The sequence below is a fragment of the Scyliorhinus torazame genome, chromosome 3 (genome assembly GCF_047496885.1).
Source record: "Scyliorhinus torazame isolate Kashiwa2021f chromosome 3, sScyTor2.1, whole genome shotgun sequence".
Taxonomy (NCBI): domain Eukaryota; kingdom Metazoa; phylum Chordata; class Chondrichthyes; order Carcharhiniformes; family Scyliorhinidae; genus Scyliorhinus; species Scyliorhinus torazame.
The window spans coordinates 97683679-97703612 of NC_092709.1; the positions used below are offsets into that span (position 1 = coordinate 97683679).

Below are 19934 nucleotides of genomic sequence, written 5' to 3' on the forward strand. Positions count from 1 at the left end.
CACGTCTGCCTTTAGCTTCTTTAGGTGCACAAGTACCCTTGCCCTCTTAATCGGCCCGTTCAACCCTCTCACGTTCCACGTGATCAACCGGGTTGGGGGCTCTCTAACCCCCCCCCCCCGTCGACTAGCCACCCCCTTTTTTAGACCAGCTCCTCACCCGGTTCCCACGCACCCGCTTTTCCCCCCGACGGCGTCCTCCCGTCCCGTAACAGCTCCCCCTTCCCCTTAGCAGCAGCAACCCAGTTAACCCCCCCCCCCCCCTCTAGATCCCTCTCTAGCTTAGTTGCTCCCCCCATATTGCTTCCGGAAGTCAGCAAACTCTGGCTGACCTCGGCTTCCCCCGTTTATCCTTAGCCTCCCATCATGTGAGGCCCCCTCCTTCCTGCGCCCACTTTTCCCGCCACAATTTCCATAGCGCGGGGACAAAGCCCGCGCTTCCCTCTCGGCCCCGCCCCTGATGGCGCAGCTCCCTCTCTCCTTCCCCCTCCCCTTCTCCACCGGCGCCCACATTTCTTTGTGTCCCCCCCACTTCGAGGGAAAATAAAAAAATTCCCCCCCCCCCCCAATCTGATTCACAGTCCCTTGCCCCCACCTCACTACTTCATTTCAAACACTCTTTCTCCAATCTAGTCCAACTTCTCCTCTTCGATAAATGTCCACGCCTCTTCTGCCGTCTCGAAGTAGTGGTGTTTACCCTGGTGTGTAACCCAGAGTCTTGCCAGCTGCAACATTCCGAACTTCACTTTCCTCTTGTGGAGCACCGCCTTGTCCCGATTGAAACTCGCCCTCCTTCTCGCCACCTCCGCACTCCAATCCTGATACACGCGGATCACCGCGTTCTCCCACCTGCTGCTCCGTGTCTTTTTCGCCCATCTCAGGACCATCTCCCTGTCCTTGTAGCGGTGGAACCTCACCACTATTGCTCGAGGTATTTCGCCTGCCTTTGGTCTTCTCACGAGGACTCGGTACGCTCCCTCCACTTCCAGGGGGCCTGTCGGGGCCTCAGCTCCCATTAAGGTATGGAGCATCGTGCTCACATACGCCCCAACGTTCGCTCCCTCTGCCCCTTCGGGAAGACCCAAGATTCTTAAGTTCTTCCTCCTCAAGCTATTTTCCAGGGCTTCCAGTCTCTCCATACACCTCTTATGCAGTGCCTCGTGAGTCTCCGTCTTCACCACCAAGCCCTGTATCTCGTCCTCATTTTCGGCAGCTTTTGCCTTCACTCCACGGAGCTCCATCTCTTGGGTCTTCTGCGCCTCCTTTAACCCCTCAATCGCCTGCAGCATCGGCGCCAGCACCTCTTTCTTGAGCTCCTCTACACATCGCCGGAGGAACTCCTGCTGTTCCAGGCCCCATACCAACTGGCCTCCCTCCGCCGCCATCTTGCTTCTCACTTCCCTTCTTTGCCGCTGCTCCAGAGGATCCTCCGTAATCTGGCCACTATTATCTCTTCTATCCATTCACATCCGGGGGGACTCCCTTCTATGTCGCCTCACAGTGGGTTTAGCCTTCGAAAATTGCCGTTAGAGCTCCCGATAAGAGCCCAAAAGTCCGTTAAAACGGGAGGTGCCGAAACGTGCGACTTAGCTGGTCATCGCCGCACCCGGAAGTCATCGTCCCCACCCTATTTCAAACCCCAAGTCCTCCTCCCACTTCTCCCTTGTCTCGTCCAGTTGGGTCTTGCCCCCTGAGCAGTCGCCCGTGCATGTCACCACAGTTCCCTGTCCCTAAGATGTCCGCATCCAGCAGGTCCTCTAGCAGTGATTGTCGTAGTGGTCTCGGGTACGTCCTTGTCTCCCTTCATGGGACGTTTTTGAGTTGTAGTTTGTTTCCCTCCGTCAGCTGAAATCTTTCTGTCAGCTCTTCGAGCGTTATTAACCTGTTGTTGGTGTATAAGTCCCTAACTGTCGGCATCCCCCCGTCCTGTTTCACCTTTTGAAGGAGGCATCCATGGTCACCGGCGTCGAGTCCCACAGTGAACCTGTGGCTGTGGCAGATGGGGGCTTTATCGGACATCTCAGTTAGCCCAAAATGTTGTTGCAGTTGGTTCCACGACTGGAGTGTTGCTACCACCACTGGGTTTGTTGAATATTTATTAGGGGGGGATGTGAGTGCCACCGTGGCTAGGAGGGACGTCCCTCTGCAGGAGCCCTCCTCCATAAGCACCCACTCAACTTCTGGCTCCTTTATCCACCCCTTTACTCTATATGCAGTCGCTGCCCAGTTGTAATATTGCAGGTTTGGGAGGGCTAGGCCTCCCATGAATCCCGTTCTCTGCAGTACTCTCTGGGATCCTTGGACTCTTCCTCCACCACCCCCACACACAAACGCCATTATCAGTTTGTCCAGTGAGTTGAAAAAGGCCTTGGGGATGTAGATCAGGATAGATCAACACAGGAAGAGGAATTTAGGTAGCAGGTTCATTTTGATCATCTGCACCCTTCCCGCCAGGGAGAGTGGGAGTGTGTTCCATCACTGCAGGTCCTTTTTAACCTCTTCCGTCAAGCTGGTCAGGTTCCACTTGTCCAGTCATGAGCGATTTGGATCCCCAGGTAGCGGAATTTAATGATAACCTCTCCAGCTCTGCCCCTCCCTCTTGCGGATTCACTGGGAAGACCTTGCTTTTGCTAAAGTTAAATTTGAAGCCCGACAAGGTTACAAACTCTTTCCAGAGCGCCATGATTCTTTCCATGCTGTTTCGCGGGTCCGAGATGTAGAGGAACAAGTTATCTGCACAGGGCGAGACTCTGTACTCTCTGCCTCCTTTCTGGATCCCTTTCCAATTCTTTGCCACCCTGAGTGTGATCACTAATGTCTCAATCGCTAACGCGCACAGCAGCGGGGATAGCGGGCATCCCTGCCTCATGTAGCTGGGAGTTCTTAGAGCTGGTGGTGTTTGTCCGTACGCTCGCTGTGGGAGCGGTTTACAGGAGTTTCACCTAGGCATTGAACCCTGTTCCAAGCCCAAACCGCTCCAGTACCTCTATGAAGTACTCTGTTGAAGGCCTTTTCTTTTTTTTTGAAATCTTATTGGTATTTTCCAAATTAATAAAGTTATTGGTATTTTCCAAATTTATATAGTTATATACATTGTTTGCCGCGTTAATTTATTCTACTGTAAGAAAGGTTTGTCCTTTCCTTCCCTTAATTTATCCTATGTAAATTTTGCCGCCATCTGGCTCGGCTTGTGTTTCCTCCCGCACCCTCTGCCTCTTGTCCCCCCCCTTTCTCTCACCCCCCACTCTCTTTCCTTCCCCCGTCAACTTTGGCTGTGTTTCCCCTGTGATTGTGTGTGTGTGTGTGGGGGGGGGGGGGGGGGCGGGGGGCGGTTTGCTCCCTCCCTCCCAAGTTGTTCCCTTTTTGTGTCTTTCCAGCCTTTCCACTTCTTCTCCCTGCCCAGGTTGTGCATTCCTATGGTCTCCCCCTATCCTTATTTTCTCCTTGTCCTTCCTCTTTTTCTTCCTATCTCTCCGGTTTTCCTACCTTACTCGTTGTTGCTGGCCTCAAACAGGTTTTGGAACAGGCCGACGAACTGCCCCCATGCATCTTGGAAGCCTTCTCCCGACCCTCGGATGGCATACTTGATCGTCTCCAGGTGGAGAAATTCCGAAAGGTCAGCGAGCCAGTCTGCAGCTGTGGGTGGTGCTGCTGATCCAGGCCGAGCAGGATTCTCCGGCGTGTGATTAGGGAAGCCAAAGCAAGGGCGTCGACCCTCTTCCCCATGTGTAGCTCTGGCTGCTCCAATACGCCGAAGATTGCCACAATTGGGCACAGCTTCACCCTCACCCCCACACAACCTTGGACATTGGTTCGGAGAAGGCTGTCCAGAACCCAGCAAGCTTGGGGCAAGCCCAAAACATGAGGGTGTGGTTGGCCGGGCCCCTCTGGCACCGCTCACATTTGTCCTCCACCTCCGGGAAGAACCTGCTCATTCGGGCTCTGGTTCGGTGCGCTCTGTGCACCACTTTGAGCTGCATTAGGCTTAGCCTTGCGCAGGAGGAGGTGGAGTTGGCCGTGCTCAGTGCCTCGCTCCGGAGTTCCCATCCCACCTATGTCCCCAGTTCATCCTCCCATTTCCGTCTGGTCTCGTCTAGTGATGTTCGATCTGTCCAGTAGCTGTCCATACATTTTCCCACATAGTACCCCTTCTTTGCTGCCTGTCCTAATCAGGTCCTCTAATAGTGTGGTTTCTGGGGCCTCGGGGTACCCTACTGTCTCTTTGCGGAGTAAGTGCTTTATTTGCAGGTCTCCCATTTCCTGTCCTTTCAGCAGTTCCCACTTCTCTGTCAGTTTGTCCAGTGTCGCCAGTCTGTGCCCTACATAAAAGTCCTAACCGTCCCATCTCCATTTCCTAAAGGTGGTGTCTAGCATGGCTGGGGGGAATTTGTGATTGCCGCAGATGGGGGCCCTGGGTGATATCTTAGTTAGCCCGAAGTGCAGTTTCAGTTGGGCCCACATTCTCAACGTGGCCGCTACCACTGGGCTTGTGTATTTTGTCGAGGGGGATGGGAGTGCTGCTGTAGTCAGGGCCCGGAGGGATGTTCTCTTACAGGAGGCCTCCTCCATCTGTACACTGAGTCAGGTTCGAGTACCCATCCCCTCACTCTTTCCGCCGTTGCTGCCTAGTGGTAGTATTGTAGGTAGTACTGCCAAGACAATTTTGATTTTCCTACTTTGCAGTGTCAGTTTGGGAAATTCTCGGGTTCTTACCACTATGATTAAGCCGCCTACGTTTTGGAAAAAGGCCTTGGGGATGAAGATTGCTATGGATCTGAACAGGAAGAGGAACCTTGGCAGTACGTCTGCACTCTCTCCACCAGGGAGAGTGGGAGTGAGCCCCACCTTTGTAGGTCCTTTTTTACTTCCTCCACCAAGCTGGTCAGGCTCGACTTGTGGATTTGTGTCCAACTCCTGGCTATTTGGACTCCCAGGTATCGGAATCTGTTCTGGTCTGTTTTAAACGGGAGCCCTTCCAGCTCTACCCCTCCCCTCTTTGGGTTCACTGGGTATGCCTCACTTTTGCCCAGGTTATGTTTGTAGTCCGAGAAGGTTCCAAACTGTTTCAGGATCTGCATGATTGCCTTAAGTCCTTCCTGCGGCTTCGAGCCATATAGGAGCAGGTCATCCGCACAGAGTGAAACTCTATGCTCTTTGTCTCCTCTCTGGATGCCCTTCCAGCTTTTCACGTCCCGCAGGGCTATCGCCAGGGGTTCGATCGCTAGCGTGAACAAGAGTGGGGACAACAGGCAGCCTTGCCTTGTGCCTCTTTGTAGCTGGAAGTATTCAGAGCTGGGGTGTTGGTTCGAACACTCGCCTTGGAAATTCAGGTTTGGGCTGCGAAGCGGCAAGTAACATTCAGGTCAGATAAGTGCCAGGCAATGGCCATCTCCAACAGAATCTAACTATCACCCTTGACATTCAATGGCATTATCACTGTAGAGTTCCCCCACTATCAACATCATGGAACCACCTACAAAACTATTAATGAACTATGGACTCTTGGCAAATATATAATTTTCCAAATCAAATGATTATCCTGTGAAACACATTGGAAAATTAGCTATCCCATCGGTTACTTCATTAAACATGCAAGAAAACTGACTTGCCGGGTGTCAGTGATTTGCGTCTAAATGTAGATTAAGCCTAGAAGCACTTAAGGAACAGTGGCCTAGGGTGAATGATGAGGTGAGAAATACACAGAACGGAACAAAATACACAAAATAGTTACTTGCACTCTATTAATATTAAAAAAAGAATTCCTAAGAGCAGGAATGGACCACCTTTTCTAGGAAGCAGAAGTTACAACCTGAAATATGACTCCAGCTTTGTACTCTGGAGTCAAATGACAACGTCCAAGTTTCATAGAATTTACAGTGCAGAAGGAGGCCATTCGGCCCATCGAGTCTGCACCGGCTCTTGGAAAGAGCACCCTACCCAAGGTCAACACCTCCACCCTATCCCCATAACCCAGTAACCCCACCCAACACTAAGGGCAATTTTGGACACTAAGGGCAATTTATCATGGCCAATCCACCTAACCTGCACATCTTTGGTAACAGGTCTTGGCTGCACTTTCTCCCTGTGTCTGCATGGGTTTCCTCCGGGTGCTCTGGTTTCCTCCCACAAGTCCCGAAAGACGTGCTGTTAGGTAATTTGGACATTCTGAAGTCCCCCTGTGTGTACCCGAATAGGTGCCGAAATGTGGCAACTAGGGGCTTTTCACAGTAGCTTCATTGCAGTGTTATTGTAAGCCTACTTGTGACAATAAAGATTATTATTATTATAAACACACAAGACTATTTTAAACTTATATATACCTATGCAACACTTCAACATTCAGTTCTAGGTTTTAACAATTGGTTTCAAATTTATTATTTAATTAACGCTTTATCTACAGTTAGGCTGTGGAGCAACCTGGTGGCTTTCCCTGTAAAATAATGAACAAAAGTTATCTTCAGGCGCTTGGCACTTAAACAGTTCAGTATTTATTTCAATAATAATGAGCAAATAATAGACTGGGTTTCTAAGTTTATTACAATATTACAAAGTTCTGATTTACAAAGCAATTCATTTGTACATAGAACACGTTTCTGGCACAGTGAAAATATTTATCTCTTCCCCGTTTCTTCCTGACTTAGTCAACATAAGTATAGTGCAGTCAATTTTGTTGCATTAGATAATCTGGTTTCAATCTCAATTATGGATCAAATATTTGTACCTGTGAAGGTTTTATTACTTCTTTACAAAATTAAGCAAAACACTATAGAAATATGTGTGTGGAACATTTGAGCAACAAGCACTTGATAGCCATAGAGCCGACAATTATTGTGCTAAAAGATTTTTTTTAAGCTGTAATTTGGCTTTAGATTTTTATTCAAACTGATCTGATAATAAAATCGCACTGCATTTTTCTTTTGTCAGTAAAGTGGGGAAGGAATATGCAATAAAACACGGGCTCAATTGATAAACTAATCTCAGATTGGGATGGTACTAAATAAATCAGCAATGTAAGAACGTGAAAATGGGTCACTTGGCGTACAGGACAAACTGTTATTTATCAGGGCTGGTTTAATAAAAATTACTATTTCAACAGGTTATGGAGGGGACTTCATATGCAGGCTGCACTATTATTAGCAGGCTTGTGGTATACACTGCGTTATTCAATTGCTCTTTAATTTAGCTGGACTCAATCCCCCATCAATTGCCAATACCTGCCAGAATTTATCCTCATAATGGCAGATGCCATGTGAGATAATTCTTCGCTGCAAACGCTGATTTAGAATCATAGAATCCTTCAAAACAGCAGAATAAAAGACTCAAAGTATCAAAAGCAAATTAAACTCCACAAAACTGATAGGCCAGATGTGGAAGGTTCAATTTTCTTATGATAAAATCAGACCATTTTTCAATAAACACAAAAGTTTGATACAAACTCAAAAAAAGCAAGATCAATTTGTACTGATACTTCAGTCAATATAGTCAAAATCTTCTGGAATTCCAAAAGCCTTGTCAATTTTATTCCGTTCAAATCCAAATTTTTTATTAGCCCAGGATTTTATGGCAAATACATTATCTAGAGAAACAAACATAAATTAGAGACATTGAGACATCTGGAAATGGATGAAAAAGAACTGGATAACTTTACTATGAGATACAGGTCTTTTGTAACATACCAGTCCATCTATTGACCGCATCTTTTGACACCTTGTTATTCTGCCCTATAAATAGAAAAATAAAACAAAATAGCCCATATTACTTAATCACAAATTTATTTTTCCTAACTGGAGAATATGCAGGCCAATATATTTTTTGTCTCCTGCACCAAGAGAAATTGCAACAGATTAGATAATGTAGCATCAATTTAAATTCAGATTTAAACTATTCACTGTAGCTACCAAGCCCAAAACACTAGTTACCATCATCAAGTAGAATTCAAATAATTTTCTTTTGGTTTACTACTGTGCTCTGTAGTACTCGCAATTATCATGCTCCATGCTTCAGAACGATTAACAATACCTACTTGGACTTAGTTCCTCCGGTCCTCTGCAGGAAAATGGGCTGGTTAATCTAAAAAAAATCGAATTTAAAAAGTGGCTAATTCCATAGCTACCGAAGTCATAGCCGGAAAGTCAGGATAAGAAAATACCATTTATCCTGCATTCAATATACTGATAGTGTTTGAACGAAAAATACAGTCGATCCCAATTGAGTCCATTGGCCTCACAGCAATGTCTACAGCTTACAACCATTTAATAATATAACATAAAAACATACGAACTAGGAGTAGAAGTAGGCCTTCTGGCCTCTCGAGCCTGCTCCGCCATTCAATGAGATCATGGCCGATCTTTTGTGGACTCAGCTCCACTTTCCGGCCCAAACACCATAACCCTTAATCCCTTTATTCTTCAAAAAACTATCTATCTTTATCTTAAAAACATTTAATGAAGGAGCCTCAACTGCTTCACTGGGCAAGGAATTCCATAGAATCACAACCCTTTGGGTGAAGAAGTTCCTCCTAAACTCAGTCCTAAATCTACTTCCCCTTATTTTGAGGCTATGCCCCATTGTTCTGCTTTCACCCGCCAGTGGAAACAACCTCTCCGCATCTATCCTATCTATTCCCTTCATAATTGTATATATTTCCATAAGATACCCCCGCATTCTTCTAAATTCCAACGAGTACAGTCCCAGTCTACTCAACCTCTCGCAATCCAACCCTCTCAACTCTGGGATTAACCTAGTGAATCTCCTGTGCCCACCCTCCAGCGCCAGTACATCCTTTTTCTGGTAAGGAGACCAAAACTGAACACAATGCTCTAGGTGTGGCCTCACTAACACCGTAGACAGTTGCAGCACAACCTCCCTAGTCTTAAACTCCATCCCTCTCGAAATGAAGGACAAAACTCCATTCGCCTTCTTAATCATCGGTTGCACCTGTAAACCAACTTTTTGCGACTCATGCACTAGCACACCCAGGACTCTCTGCACAGCAGCATGTTTTAATATTTTATCATTTAAATAATAATCCCTTTTGCTGTTATTCCTATCAAAATGGATAACCTTACATTTGTCAACATTGTATTCCATCTGCCAGACCCTAGCCCATTCACTCAGCCTATCCAAATCCCTCTGCAGACTTCCAGTATCCTCTGCACTTTTTGCTTTACCACTCATCTTAGTGTCGTCTGCAAACTTGGACACATTGCCCTTGGTCCCCAACTCCAAATCATCTATGTAAATTGTGAACAATTGTGGGCCCAACACTGATCCCTGAGGGACACCACTAGCAACTGATTGCCAACCAGAGAAACGCCCATTAATCCCTACTCTTTGCTTCCTCTATTAATTAACCAATCCTCTATCCATGCTACTACTTTACCCTTAATGTCATCCATCATTATCTTATGCAGCAACGTTTTGTGTGGCACCTTGTCAAAGGCTTTCTGGAAATCCAGATATACCACATACATTGGCTCCACGTTGTCTAAGGCACTGGTAATATCCTCAGAAAATTCCACTAAATTAGTTAGGCACCACCTGCCCTTTATGAACCCATGCTGCATCTGTCCAATGGGACAATTTCCATCCAGATGCCTCGCTATTTCTTCCTTGATGATAGATTCCAGCATCTTCCCTACTACCGAAGTTAAGCTAACCGGCCTATAATTACCCACTTTCTACCTATCTCCTTTTTTTAAACAGTGGTGTCACGTATGCTAATTTCCAATCCGCCAGGGCCACCCCAGAGTCTAGTGAACTTTGGTAAATTATCACTAGTGCATTTGCAATTTCCCTAGCCATCTCTTTTAATACCCTGGGATGCATTCCATCAGGACCAGGAGTCTTCTCTACCTTTAGCCCCATTAGCTTGCCCATCACTACCTCCTTAGTGATAACAATCGTCTCAAGATCCGCAACCGTCATAGCCTTATTTCCATAAGTCACTGGCATGTTATTTGTGTCTTCCACTGTGAAGACTGATCCAAAAAACCTGTTCAGTTCCTCAGCCATTTCCTCATCTCCCATTATTTAATCCTAAAGTGGGCCCAGCAGACGAAATAGAGCACATGGGAAGGGAAGACTATAAGGGTGTATCAGGACATTGGGGCGGTCCTGGCCCAAAAAAGGGCCGAATTCAACAAGGCGAAATCAGCACTGCACAAAAGCAAGGTAAAATTTGGGATGTTATTTCCGACCAAACTCTGGGTAACATTTGAGGAGAAAGAGCTGTATTTTAACACCCCAGCGGCGGCTGATGAGTTTGTTAGAGCGAACAAGCTGGGGGCGGAGCACACGCAACCGCAATGAAAGACATGGGGACAGAAAAGGAAGGGAAAACCGGGACAAAGAGCGGTGGACAGACCGCAAACAAGGATTATGGACTCATGAACTGTGCACGTGTGTGTTATGCCTTGCGTGGGACTGTGCTGTCTTGTCTCAGAGCTTGTCTCCTCCCTCAATGCAATGGGAAGGGGGGGGGGGGTGGAGGAGCGAGAGAAATGAGGGTGAGGAAAGCAAACAGGAGGGCGAGACAAGGTCCAGTGGGAGAAAGGCTAAACAGGGCCAGAAATGGGCAAATACTGGGAGGAGGGCCACTGTACTAGCGAGGAGGGCCAGCACGGGAGCGCAGGAAGGAAGGAGGGCCGCGGCGCCCCTCTCAGGGGAGGGGGAGCGTCTGGCACAAGGAGGGGAGGGGGGGCCAGAAGGGAGGGGGGGGGGGGAGAACGCAGAGTGGGGAACAAAGGGACGGGCTGGGGGTGGGGGGGAGAGGAGTCTAGGGGAGAACGCAGAACAAAAGAGAAGCAAAGAGAAGGGTGAGATAGTGAAGCAGTACAGACATAGGCCTCGGCGGGCAGGGAGCAGGGCGAGGAACCAAGAGGGCGCCGTAAACAGGCACTCAAGAGGACATCAGGGCGGAGGGAGACCCTGGAGCGCAGGGGCGCACCCGTGTGGCGTGTACACAGCTGGTGGCCACATTGGGTGCCCCCTGGGCATAGGGAAACCCCTGAGCGCTGGGGCCCGACCCCATGGTGAGAGCGGTGACCCTGGCCATTTTGGACAGCCCCCGAGCAAAGGGAAACCCTGGAGTGCAGGGGCGTGTCCACCAGGTAAGTATGGGTGATCCCACAGGACCGGAGGGTCAGAAACCCCCCCACCAGGATTGTTACCTGGAATGTAAGGGGACTCAACGGCCCAGTGAAAAGATCCAGCGTGTTCGCCCACCTAAGAAGCCTAAAAGCAGACATCATCGACCTACAAGAGACGCACCTGAGGGAGAAGGACCGACTGCTGGTAAGGAAGGGCTGGGTGGGACAGACATACCACTCATGCTACGGGACGAGGGCTAGGGGGGTAGCAATATTAATTAGCAAAAGGACGAGGTTTACTAGAACCAAGACAGTTACGGACCCAGGGGGAAGGTACGTCATGGTCAGTGGTGTCCTGGAAGGGGCACCTGTCGTACTGGTAAATGTGCACGCTCCCATCTGGGACGACTCAGAATTCATAAAGTAGACCATGGCGGAAATCCCCGACCTTGACACACACCGACTGATAATGGGGGGCGACTTTAACTGCGTGCTGGACCCACTGACCGACCGATCAAACCCCAGAATGGGGAAAACGTCTGGTATGGCTAGGGAGCTCGGGGCTTTCATGGAACAGATGGGGGCGGTGGACCCATGGAGGTTCCTGCACCCGGGAGAAAAGGAGTTCTCGTTCTTTTCGCAAGTGCACAAGGTATACACCCGTATCGACTTCTTTGCAGTGGGGAAATCGGTGCTTCTAGGGATATCGGGAACGGACTACTCCGCGATCGTTATCTCCGACCACGCTCCACATTATATGCCAAAAAATATAGCGGGACCTTCTACGAACACGGAGACAAGGCTGGCGGCCTATTGGCTCACCAGCTGAGAAAGCAGGCAGCCACGAGGGAAATAGGGCAGGTTAAGGATAGCAAAGGCAGACTGGTAACAGAGCCGAAGGAGGTCAATCGGGCATTCGAGACCGACCGGCGACTGTACACCACCTAGGAGTGGGATTCACCGCCTGGGTGAGGCTCCTGTACAACGCTCCCAAAGCGAGTGTCCGAACTAACACCACCAGCTCTGAATACTTCCAGCTACTGAGAGGAACAAGACAGGACTGCCTCCTGTCCCCACTCTTGTTCACGCTAGCGATCAAACCCCTGGCGATAGCTCTGCGGGACGCAAAAAGCTGGAAAGGAATCCGGAGAGGAGACAGAGTAGAGTCTCACTCTATGCAGATGGCCTGCTCCTCTATGTCTCAAAGCCACAGGAGGAACTGAAGGCAATACTGCAAATACTGAAAGAGTTTGGAACCTTCTCGGGCTACAAACGTAACCTGGGAAAAAGCAAGACAATCCCAGTGAACCCAAAAGGGGGAGGGACAGAGCTGAAGAGGCTCCCATTCAAAACGGCCCAGAACAGATTCCGGTACCTGGGGATCCAAATAGCCAGAGACTGGACACAGATCCACAAGTGGATCCTGACCAGCCTGGTGGAGGAAGTAAGAAAAGACCTTCAACGGTGGGGCTCACTCCCACTCTCCCTGGCGGGAAGAGTGCAGACGATCAAGGTGAACATACTGCCAAGGTTCCTCTTCCTGATTAGATCCATCCCGATCTTCATCCCAAAGGCCTTTTTCCAAAACATAGGCTAATCATGGCGTTTGTGTGGTGGGGCACGAACCCGAGAATTCCGAAACCGACACTGCAAAGAGGGAAAGTCAGAGGGAACCTGGCTCTACCGAACCTACAATACTACCACTGGGCAGCAACGGCAGAAAAAGTGAGGGGATGGTTACAAGAACCCAACACAAATTCGGTACAAATGGAGGAGGCATCCTGTAAAGGAACAACCCTGCGGGCCCTGGCTACAGCAGCACTCCCATCCTCCTCAACAAGGTACATGACGAGCTCCAGTGGTAGCGGCCACGCTGAGAACATGGACCCAGTTGAGACAGTACTTCGGGATAACCAAAATGTCCCTTATGGCCCCCATCTGCGGCAATCACAGATTCCCCACAGCCATGCTAGATACCACCTTCAAAAGATGGAGGCGGGACGGGGGCACACTGACGGTCAGGGACTTCTATGTAGGGTGCAGACTGGCGACATTGGATGAACTGACGAGGAAGTGGAAACTATCAAGAGGACAGGAATGGAGACACCTCCAAATAAAGAACTTCCTCTGCAAAGAGACAGTAGGGTACCCCAGGGCCCCAGAAAGCGCACTACTAGAGGACCTGATAGGCACAAGCAGCAAGGAGGGGGGGGGGGGGGGGAATGGGGAAACCACAAAAGAAAGGAAGGGTGCTGAAACCAATGGGGGGAGGGGGGGGGGGGTTATCATAGACCGATCCAGAGGGCAGCAAAATGTACATACAGTTTGTCAATTGAAGGACAAAACAAACCTCTCTGTAAAATAAAGCAAATTAGCACGGGGAAGAAAAATGTAATGTTTATAAATATGAGAAAAGCCAATTAAAAGATTTTCCAAAAAAAGGAACTAAGACCATCCGTGGTCTTAGTGAAACTGCTCATTCAAGATACAGCATAATCTTTTAAGGCAATAATATAATTTCAATCATACTTCAGCATTATATTACAATTAACTGTTTTCTCAGTTTAAACTAGCATAAAAAAGCAAAATCCTCAGGATAGAAAACGACAACTATTTTAACTGATGGATTACTCACGGATTTCTTCAATTACTTCTGGATCACATTCTTGATATTTTTCTAACTCTGCTTTCAACTGACTTCTTTGTTTTCTAAGTCCTTCCAATTCTTCTAACATAGCTGCACGTTTATCCTGTTTTAGAAAATGTAATTTAATGCTATTACACATGGATAATTATGAAGTGATAATGTAACGTAGGAAGTTTAAAAGTTATCCACTCCAAATTTCTGTTTGATTCTTACAACCTCCAACTGCAAGTTCAGAGGAAACTCTGGAAAATTACCCCTTAGCAGTTACTTCTCTGGGGTTAATCTCCTGTTAGACAATCATCACAAAATAATTGTATCTTTTTAATGCAAAGTGTAAAATTAGGCACAGAAATACAAATAGGTACAAAATGGCTCTATCAAAACCATATGAAACACAATAGAACTATATTGTGATTAACTGTGAAAATGATGAAAGACCAAGCTATACATAAAGTTATTCTTATTGAATGCACTGCAAATTATTAGCCACACTGAAATATTTTATACCACTTTTACTTAGTGGAGGCAAAATCCAATAATTGCACTTTAGCCCCTACTGGATGCTTCTGGCATTTATAAAGTCACTAGTTAAACCCAAATGAAAATCAGGATTGAGAGGAGTTTATACTACTATAATCAACACTGGCATTTATTTATTTTATATGTTTTTTATAATTTAAAGTACCCAATTCTTTTTTATCTAATTAAGGGGCAATTTAGTGTGGCCAATCCACCTACCCTGTACATCTTTGGATTGTGGGGATGAGACCCATGCAGACACGGGGAGAATGTGCAAATTCACATTCTCTTTGAAAGCAAGTGCAACACATACTTGAGAGATGAAGCTTGCTCTGAATCATAAGGCTGCTTTCTTTCACAGAAAGCGAACATCCCGTCTGTTGTGATCTAGCTGATGTTAATACTGGACTTGTCATAGAATCCCTACAGTGCAGGAAGCCATTCGGCCCAATGAGTCTTTACCAACAATCTGAAAGAGCACCCCACGCAAGCTCACTTCCCTGTCCAATCCCTGTAACCCCATCTAACCTACACATCCCTGGACTAAAGGGGCAATTTAGCATGGCTAATCTATCTAACCTGAGCATCTTTGGATTGTGGGGGGAAACCCGAATACCTGGAGGAAACCCACACAGACACAAGGAGAATGTGAAAACTCTACACAGTCACCCAAGGCCAAAATTAAACCTGGCGTTGTGATACAGTAGTGCTAATCACTGTGTGTATCAGATTCCAGCGTAAAAACTGGCTTGATAGATCCTGGGCGGGATTCTGTCCCACCAGCCCTGTTTCCCGGCATGACGCTCCCCCGCCGGCAGTGGGATCCTCCGTTCCATCTGCCGGCCAATGGGGTTTCCCGTTGTAGCCATCCCATGCCATCGGAGGATCTTAATAAATCGGTTCTGGATCCAAGGATGGACCGGTTGAGTCCTAAGTCATTGAAGGTGTCGGCAGTGGTGGGGGGTTGGACCCGTGGAGGTTTGGAAGGGCAAAGGTGTTCTCGTACTCCAGGATTGATTTCTTTGTGATGGACAAGACGCTGCTGGCAGGGGTGGCTAATTTGGAGTATTCGGCGATCGGGATTTTTTACCATATGCTGCACTGGGTGGATTTGCGAGTGGCACAGCGGGAGGTCCAACAGCCGCAGTGGAGGTTGGATGCTGGGTTGTTGGCGGATGAAGGGATGTGCAAGAGGGTGAGGGCCGCCATTCGAGGGTATGTGAAGCGGAATGACACAGGGCAGGTCTCGGCCTCCATGCTGTGGGAGGCACTTAAGGCGGTCGTGAGGGGCAAATTTATTTTGATCTGGGCACGTAGGCAGAGGATGGAAGGAGGAGAGAGCAAGGCTCATAAATGAGATTTTGATGGTGGATTGGAGGTACTCGGTGGCACCAAAGAAAGGGTTGTTAAGGAGAGACAGGGGCTCCAGATGGTGTTCAGGTTGGTGTCTACGGGGAAGGCGGGAGGGCAATTACAGAGGCCAGTGTACGAGTACGGCGTAAAAGCGAGCAAGATGCTGACCCATCAGTTGAGGAAGCAGGTAGAGGCAAGGGAGATTAGTAGGGTGAGGGGCGAGAGGGACAAGGTGGTGTTGGACCCAGAGAGGGTGTATGGGTCATTTGAGGCCTTCTACAGGAGGCTGCAGGAGTCACAGTCTCCGCCTGGGAAGGAAGGTATGAGGTGGGCATGTTGTAGTTCCCTAGGGTAGAGGAGGAGGGTTCAGGGATCGAGCAGGAAACCAACAAACCATCCAATCCACCATCAAAATCTCAGTTGTCAACTGCCCCAGCAGCCTCAGCCACACCCATACCTATCATCACAGCCTCCGAAGTCAGATCGGCCTTCTTGAAAGTGAATCCTTGGAAAGCAACGGGTCTTGACGGAGTCCTGATTGTGCACTCAGATCTTGCACGGACCAACTAGCGGGTGTATTCACGGACATCTTCAACCTCTCCTTACTCTGTTCTGAGATTCCCATCTGCTTCAAGAAGGCCACCATCATACCGGTGCAAAAGAAGAACCAGGCAACGTGCCTTAAAGACTACCGCCTGGTGGCCTTGACATCTATCATTATGAAGCGCTTCGAGAGGTTAGTCATGAGACACATCAACGCCATACTCCCAGAATGCCTTGATCCACTGCAATTCGCATACTGCCACAACCGGTCCACAGCAAATGCTATCTCCCTAGCCCTACATTCATCCCTGGAGCATCTTGACGAAAGGGACTTCTACATCAGACTCCTATTCACTGACTAAAACTCCGCCATAATCCCAGCCAAGCTCATATCAAAACTCCAAAACTTAGGACTTTGCTTCTCCCTCTGCAACTGGATCCTCAACCTCCTGACCCATAGACCACAATCAGTAAGGATAAACATCTCCTCCATGATAGTCCTTAATACTGGGGCCCCGCAAGGCTGTCTGCTTAACCCCCTACTATATTCCCTATACACACACAACTGTGTGGCAAAATTTGGGTCCAGCTCCATCCACATGTTTGCTGATGACATGACTTTAGTGGTGGGATCTCAAACAATGATGAGCCAGAGTACAGGAGAGAGATAGAGAACCTTGTTTCATGGTGTAATGACAACAATCTCTCACTCAATGTCAGCAAAACTAAGGAGCTGGTCTTTGACTTCAGAAAGCGAAGTATCGTGCACACCCCTGTCTGCACCAATGGTGCTGAGGTGGAGATGGTTGACAACTTCAAATTCCTAGGTGTGCACATCATCAACAATCTGTCCTGGTCCACCCACACCAATACTACGAGCAAGAAAGCACGACAGTGCCTTTACTCCTATACTGATGTACAGTGAAAAGTATTGTTCTGCGTACAGTTTAGGCAGATCATTCCATACATGAAAAACATGGGGCATATGATAAATACACAATGTAAATACATAGACATCGGTTGAAGCATACGGAGTGTAGTGGAAACTAAGGAAATTCGGCATGTCCACATTGACTTTTGCCAATTTTTACAGATACATCATAGAAAGCATCCTATCTGGCTGCATCACAGCCTGGCACGGAAACTGCTCGGCCCAAGACCGTAAGAAACTAGAGAGTCGTATACTCAGACCAGTCCATCACGCGAACCCACCTCCCATCCATTGACCCACATGACAGTTGCGAGGATGAGCCGGTTCTTTGCAGGGGTGGAGGATAGGTGTTGGCGGTGTGTGTGTATGTGGTGGTGGGGTGGCCACGAATCACGTTCATATGTTCTGGGCGCCTGTGGTATTGGGGGCCTGTGTTTTTTGTTCCTGTTGATGTTTGGTCTTCTGAGATTTTCATGTACATATGTCAAATGCCTTTAATAAAAATATTTTTTCAAAAAGCAAATCGAATTCACAATGGTCTTCTGATGAATTATTAATACAGAGAATAAAACATTTATTAAACATGAAAAATGAACTATATTACATCAGACAAAAGGTTGGAAAGATCACAACACAAACAAGAAAATTATTCAAATATTCACTATTCCTTTACACCACCTATATCTTCAGAGGCACATACAAATTTGAAATGTTAAAACAATTTATTGTGGGTGAGATTCTCTGGCCGCCCAGCCGCGTGTTTCCCGGACGCGGGAGGAGGTGCCCCATTCGCTGGCGGCGGGATTCTGTTCCTGCCGCTGTCAATGGGATTTCCCATTGAAGCCACCCACGCTGCTGGGAAATCAGCAGGCGGGGTGCGCTGCCAGCGGGACCGGAGAAACCCGTCGCCAGCAAAAGGCCGGAGAATTCCTGCCCATGTCTATCTTATATTGTAATATTCAGGATAACCAATTGGCGAATTGTGGTCTGACACACCACACAGATGCGACCAAAACACTTTCTATGGATTTTTCAACAACCCACCCTGATGCCTGTCACGCCATGAGCCAATCGGTCTCACTGAAACGGTCTTTCTCATGAGGGTTCCAATCTCCACATTTGAAAATTTCACCTTGGAATACTCTCCAAACGTTGCTCCCACTCAGACAGCTTCCACAAGGATCTACCTCCATGGCTTCAATCCCGCCTTCCGAAACTCCTTTCCCCGGATTTCCAAGTAAACTCACGCATCACCTTCGAAGCACACTTTCAGATCTTCTGCTGTGCCAAGCAGAACACCACCGCTCCAAAAGGATAACACCAAGTCACCAACCTTCGCCCACCTTCTTGCTTCTTCTGGGCTTCTCTTCAGACCACTTTGCTGCAAATCGGCTTTGTAAGCTCTTTTTTTTTAAACATAGGAGTCATTTTTCTCTGCCCCTGTCATTTATGTTAAGTCAGCGGGATCTGTCTCTGAACCTTGGCCCGTACCGGCGCCAAAGAGTGATGTGAACCCCTCCGGTGTTGGGCCGCCTGGAAGGTGCGGAATCCTCCGCACTTCCGGGGGCTAGGCCGGCGCCAACCGGCGCCAAAGGACCTCCGCCGGCCGGCGCGAGTTGGCGCATGCACAGGACCGGCAGCATGTTCTGTCGCATGCGCAGAACCGCTGACGTGTTTCCTGCGCATGCGCAGGGGATTTCTTCTCCCCGCCGGCCATCACCGAGCCTTAGAGACCCGCTTGCAGATCGGTGGGGCCCGGGGCCAGATCCCCCCGCGCCTCCCCCTGCGCACCCCCCTCCCCCAGAGAACCGCCCTCCAAGCCAGGTCCCGCCGGTATGGACTGGCCAAAAACAGATAGCCGCTCGGCCCACTGGAGCCTGGAGAATTGCGGGGTTGGGGGGCGCTGCCAACGGCCCCCGACCATCGTGGTGCGATCCCCGCCCCCGCTCAAAAAACGCCGCCAGAGAAGTCGGCAGCCGGTGTCGGAGCATTCACGCCGCACCCCGGAGATTCTCTTACCCGGCGGGGGGTCGGAGAATCTCGCCCCTTGTCTTTGTCCCTACCTGGGACTTTCTTCTGGGACCCCTTATTGTCTCACCTCCTGGTTTGGAACCTTCTTCTTGGTTTGGGTTCTTCTCTCTGTCACCCTCCCAGTGCCCTGCTACGTGGGACACCTCCTCTCAATTTTTCATTGATGTGGAGATGCCGGCGTTGGACTGGGGTGAGCACAGTAAGAAGTCTGACAACATCAGGTTAAAGTCCAACAGGTTTGTTTCGATGTCACTAGCTTTCGGAGCGCTGCTCCTTCCTCAGGTGAATGAAGAGGTCTGTTCCAGAAACACATATATAGACAAATTCAAAGATGCCAAACAATGCTAGGAATGCGAGCATTAGCAGGTGATTAAATCTTTACAGATCCAGAGATGGGGTAACCCCAGGTTAAAGAGGTGTGAATTGTCTCAAGCCAGGACAGTTGGTAGGATTTCGCAGGCCAGATGGTGGGGATGAATGTAATGTGACATGAATCCCAGGTCCCGGTTGAGGCCGCACTCATGTGTGCGGAACTTGGCTATAAGTTTCTGCTCGGCGATTCTGCGTTGTCGCGTGTCCTGGAGGCCGCCTTGGAGAACGCTTACCCGGAGATCAGAGGCTGAATGCCCTTGACTGCTGAAGTGTTCCCCGACTGGAAGGGAACATTCCTGCCTGGTGATTGTTGCGCGATGTCCGTTCATTCGTTGTCGCAGCGTCTGCATGGTCTCGCCAATGTACCACGCTTCGGGACATCCTTTCCTGCAGCGTATGAGGTAGACAATGTTGGCCGAGTCGCACGAGTATGTACCGCGTACCTGGTGGG

The 19934-nt window shown here is 48.7% G+C and overlaps 1 protein-coding gene across 1 annotated transcript in view; it reads right to left on the reverse strand.

Moving 5' to 3' along the window:
- Positions 1 to 6462: 6462 nt before the first annotated feature.
- mnd1 (meiotic nuclear divisions 1 homolog (S. cerevisiae)) overlaps positions 6463 to 19934 on the reverse strand; it is an 83270-nt gene continuing 69798 nt past the window's right edge. The window contains exons 6-8 of the mRNA XM_072496017.1: positions 13723 to 13837; positions 7674 to 7718; positions 6463 to 7573 (exon numbers count right to left, since the gene is read on the reverse strand). Coding sequence (XP_072352118.1) covers positions 7467 to 7573; positions 7674 to 7718; positions 13723 to 13837 — 267 coding nt within the window. The 3' untranslated portion in view covers positions 6463 to 7466. The remainder of the gene's footprint in view (positions 7574 to 7673; positions 7719 to 13722; positions 13838 to 19934) is intronic.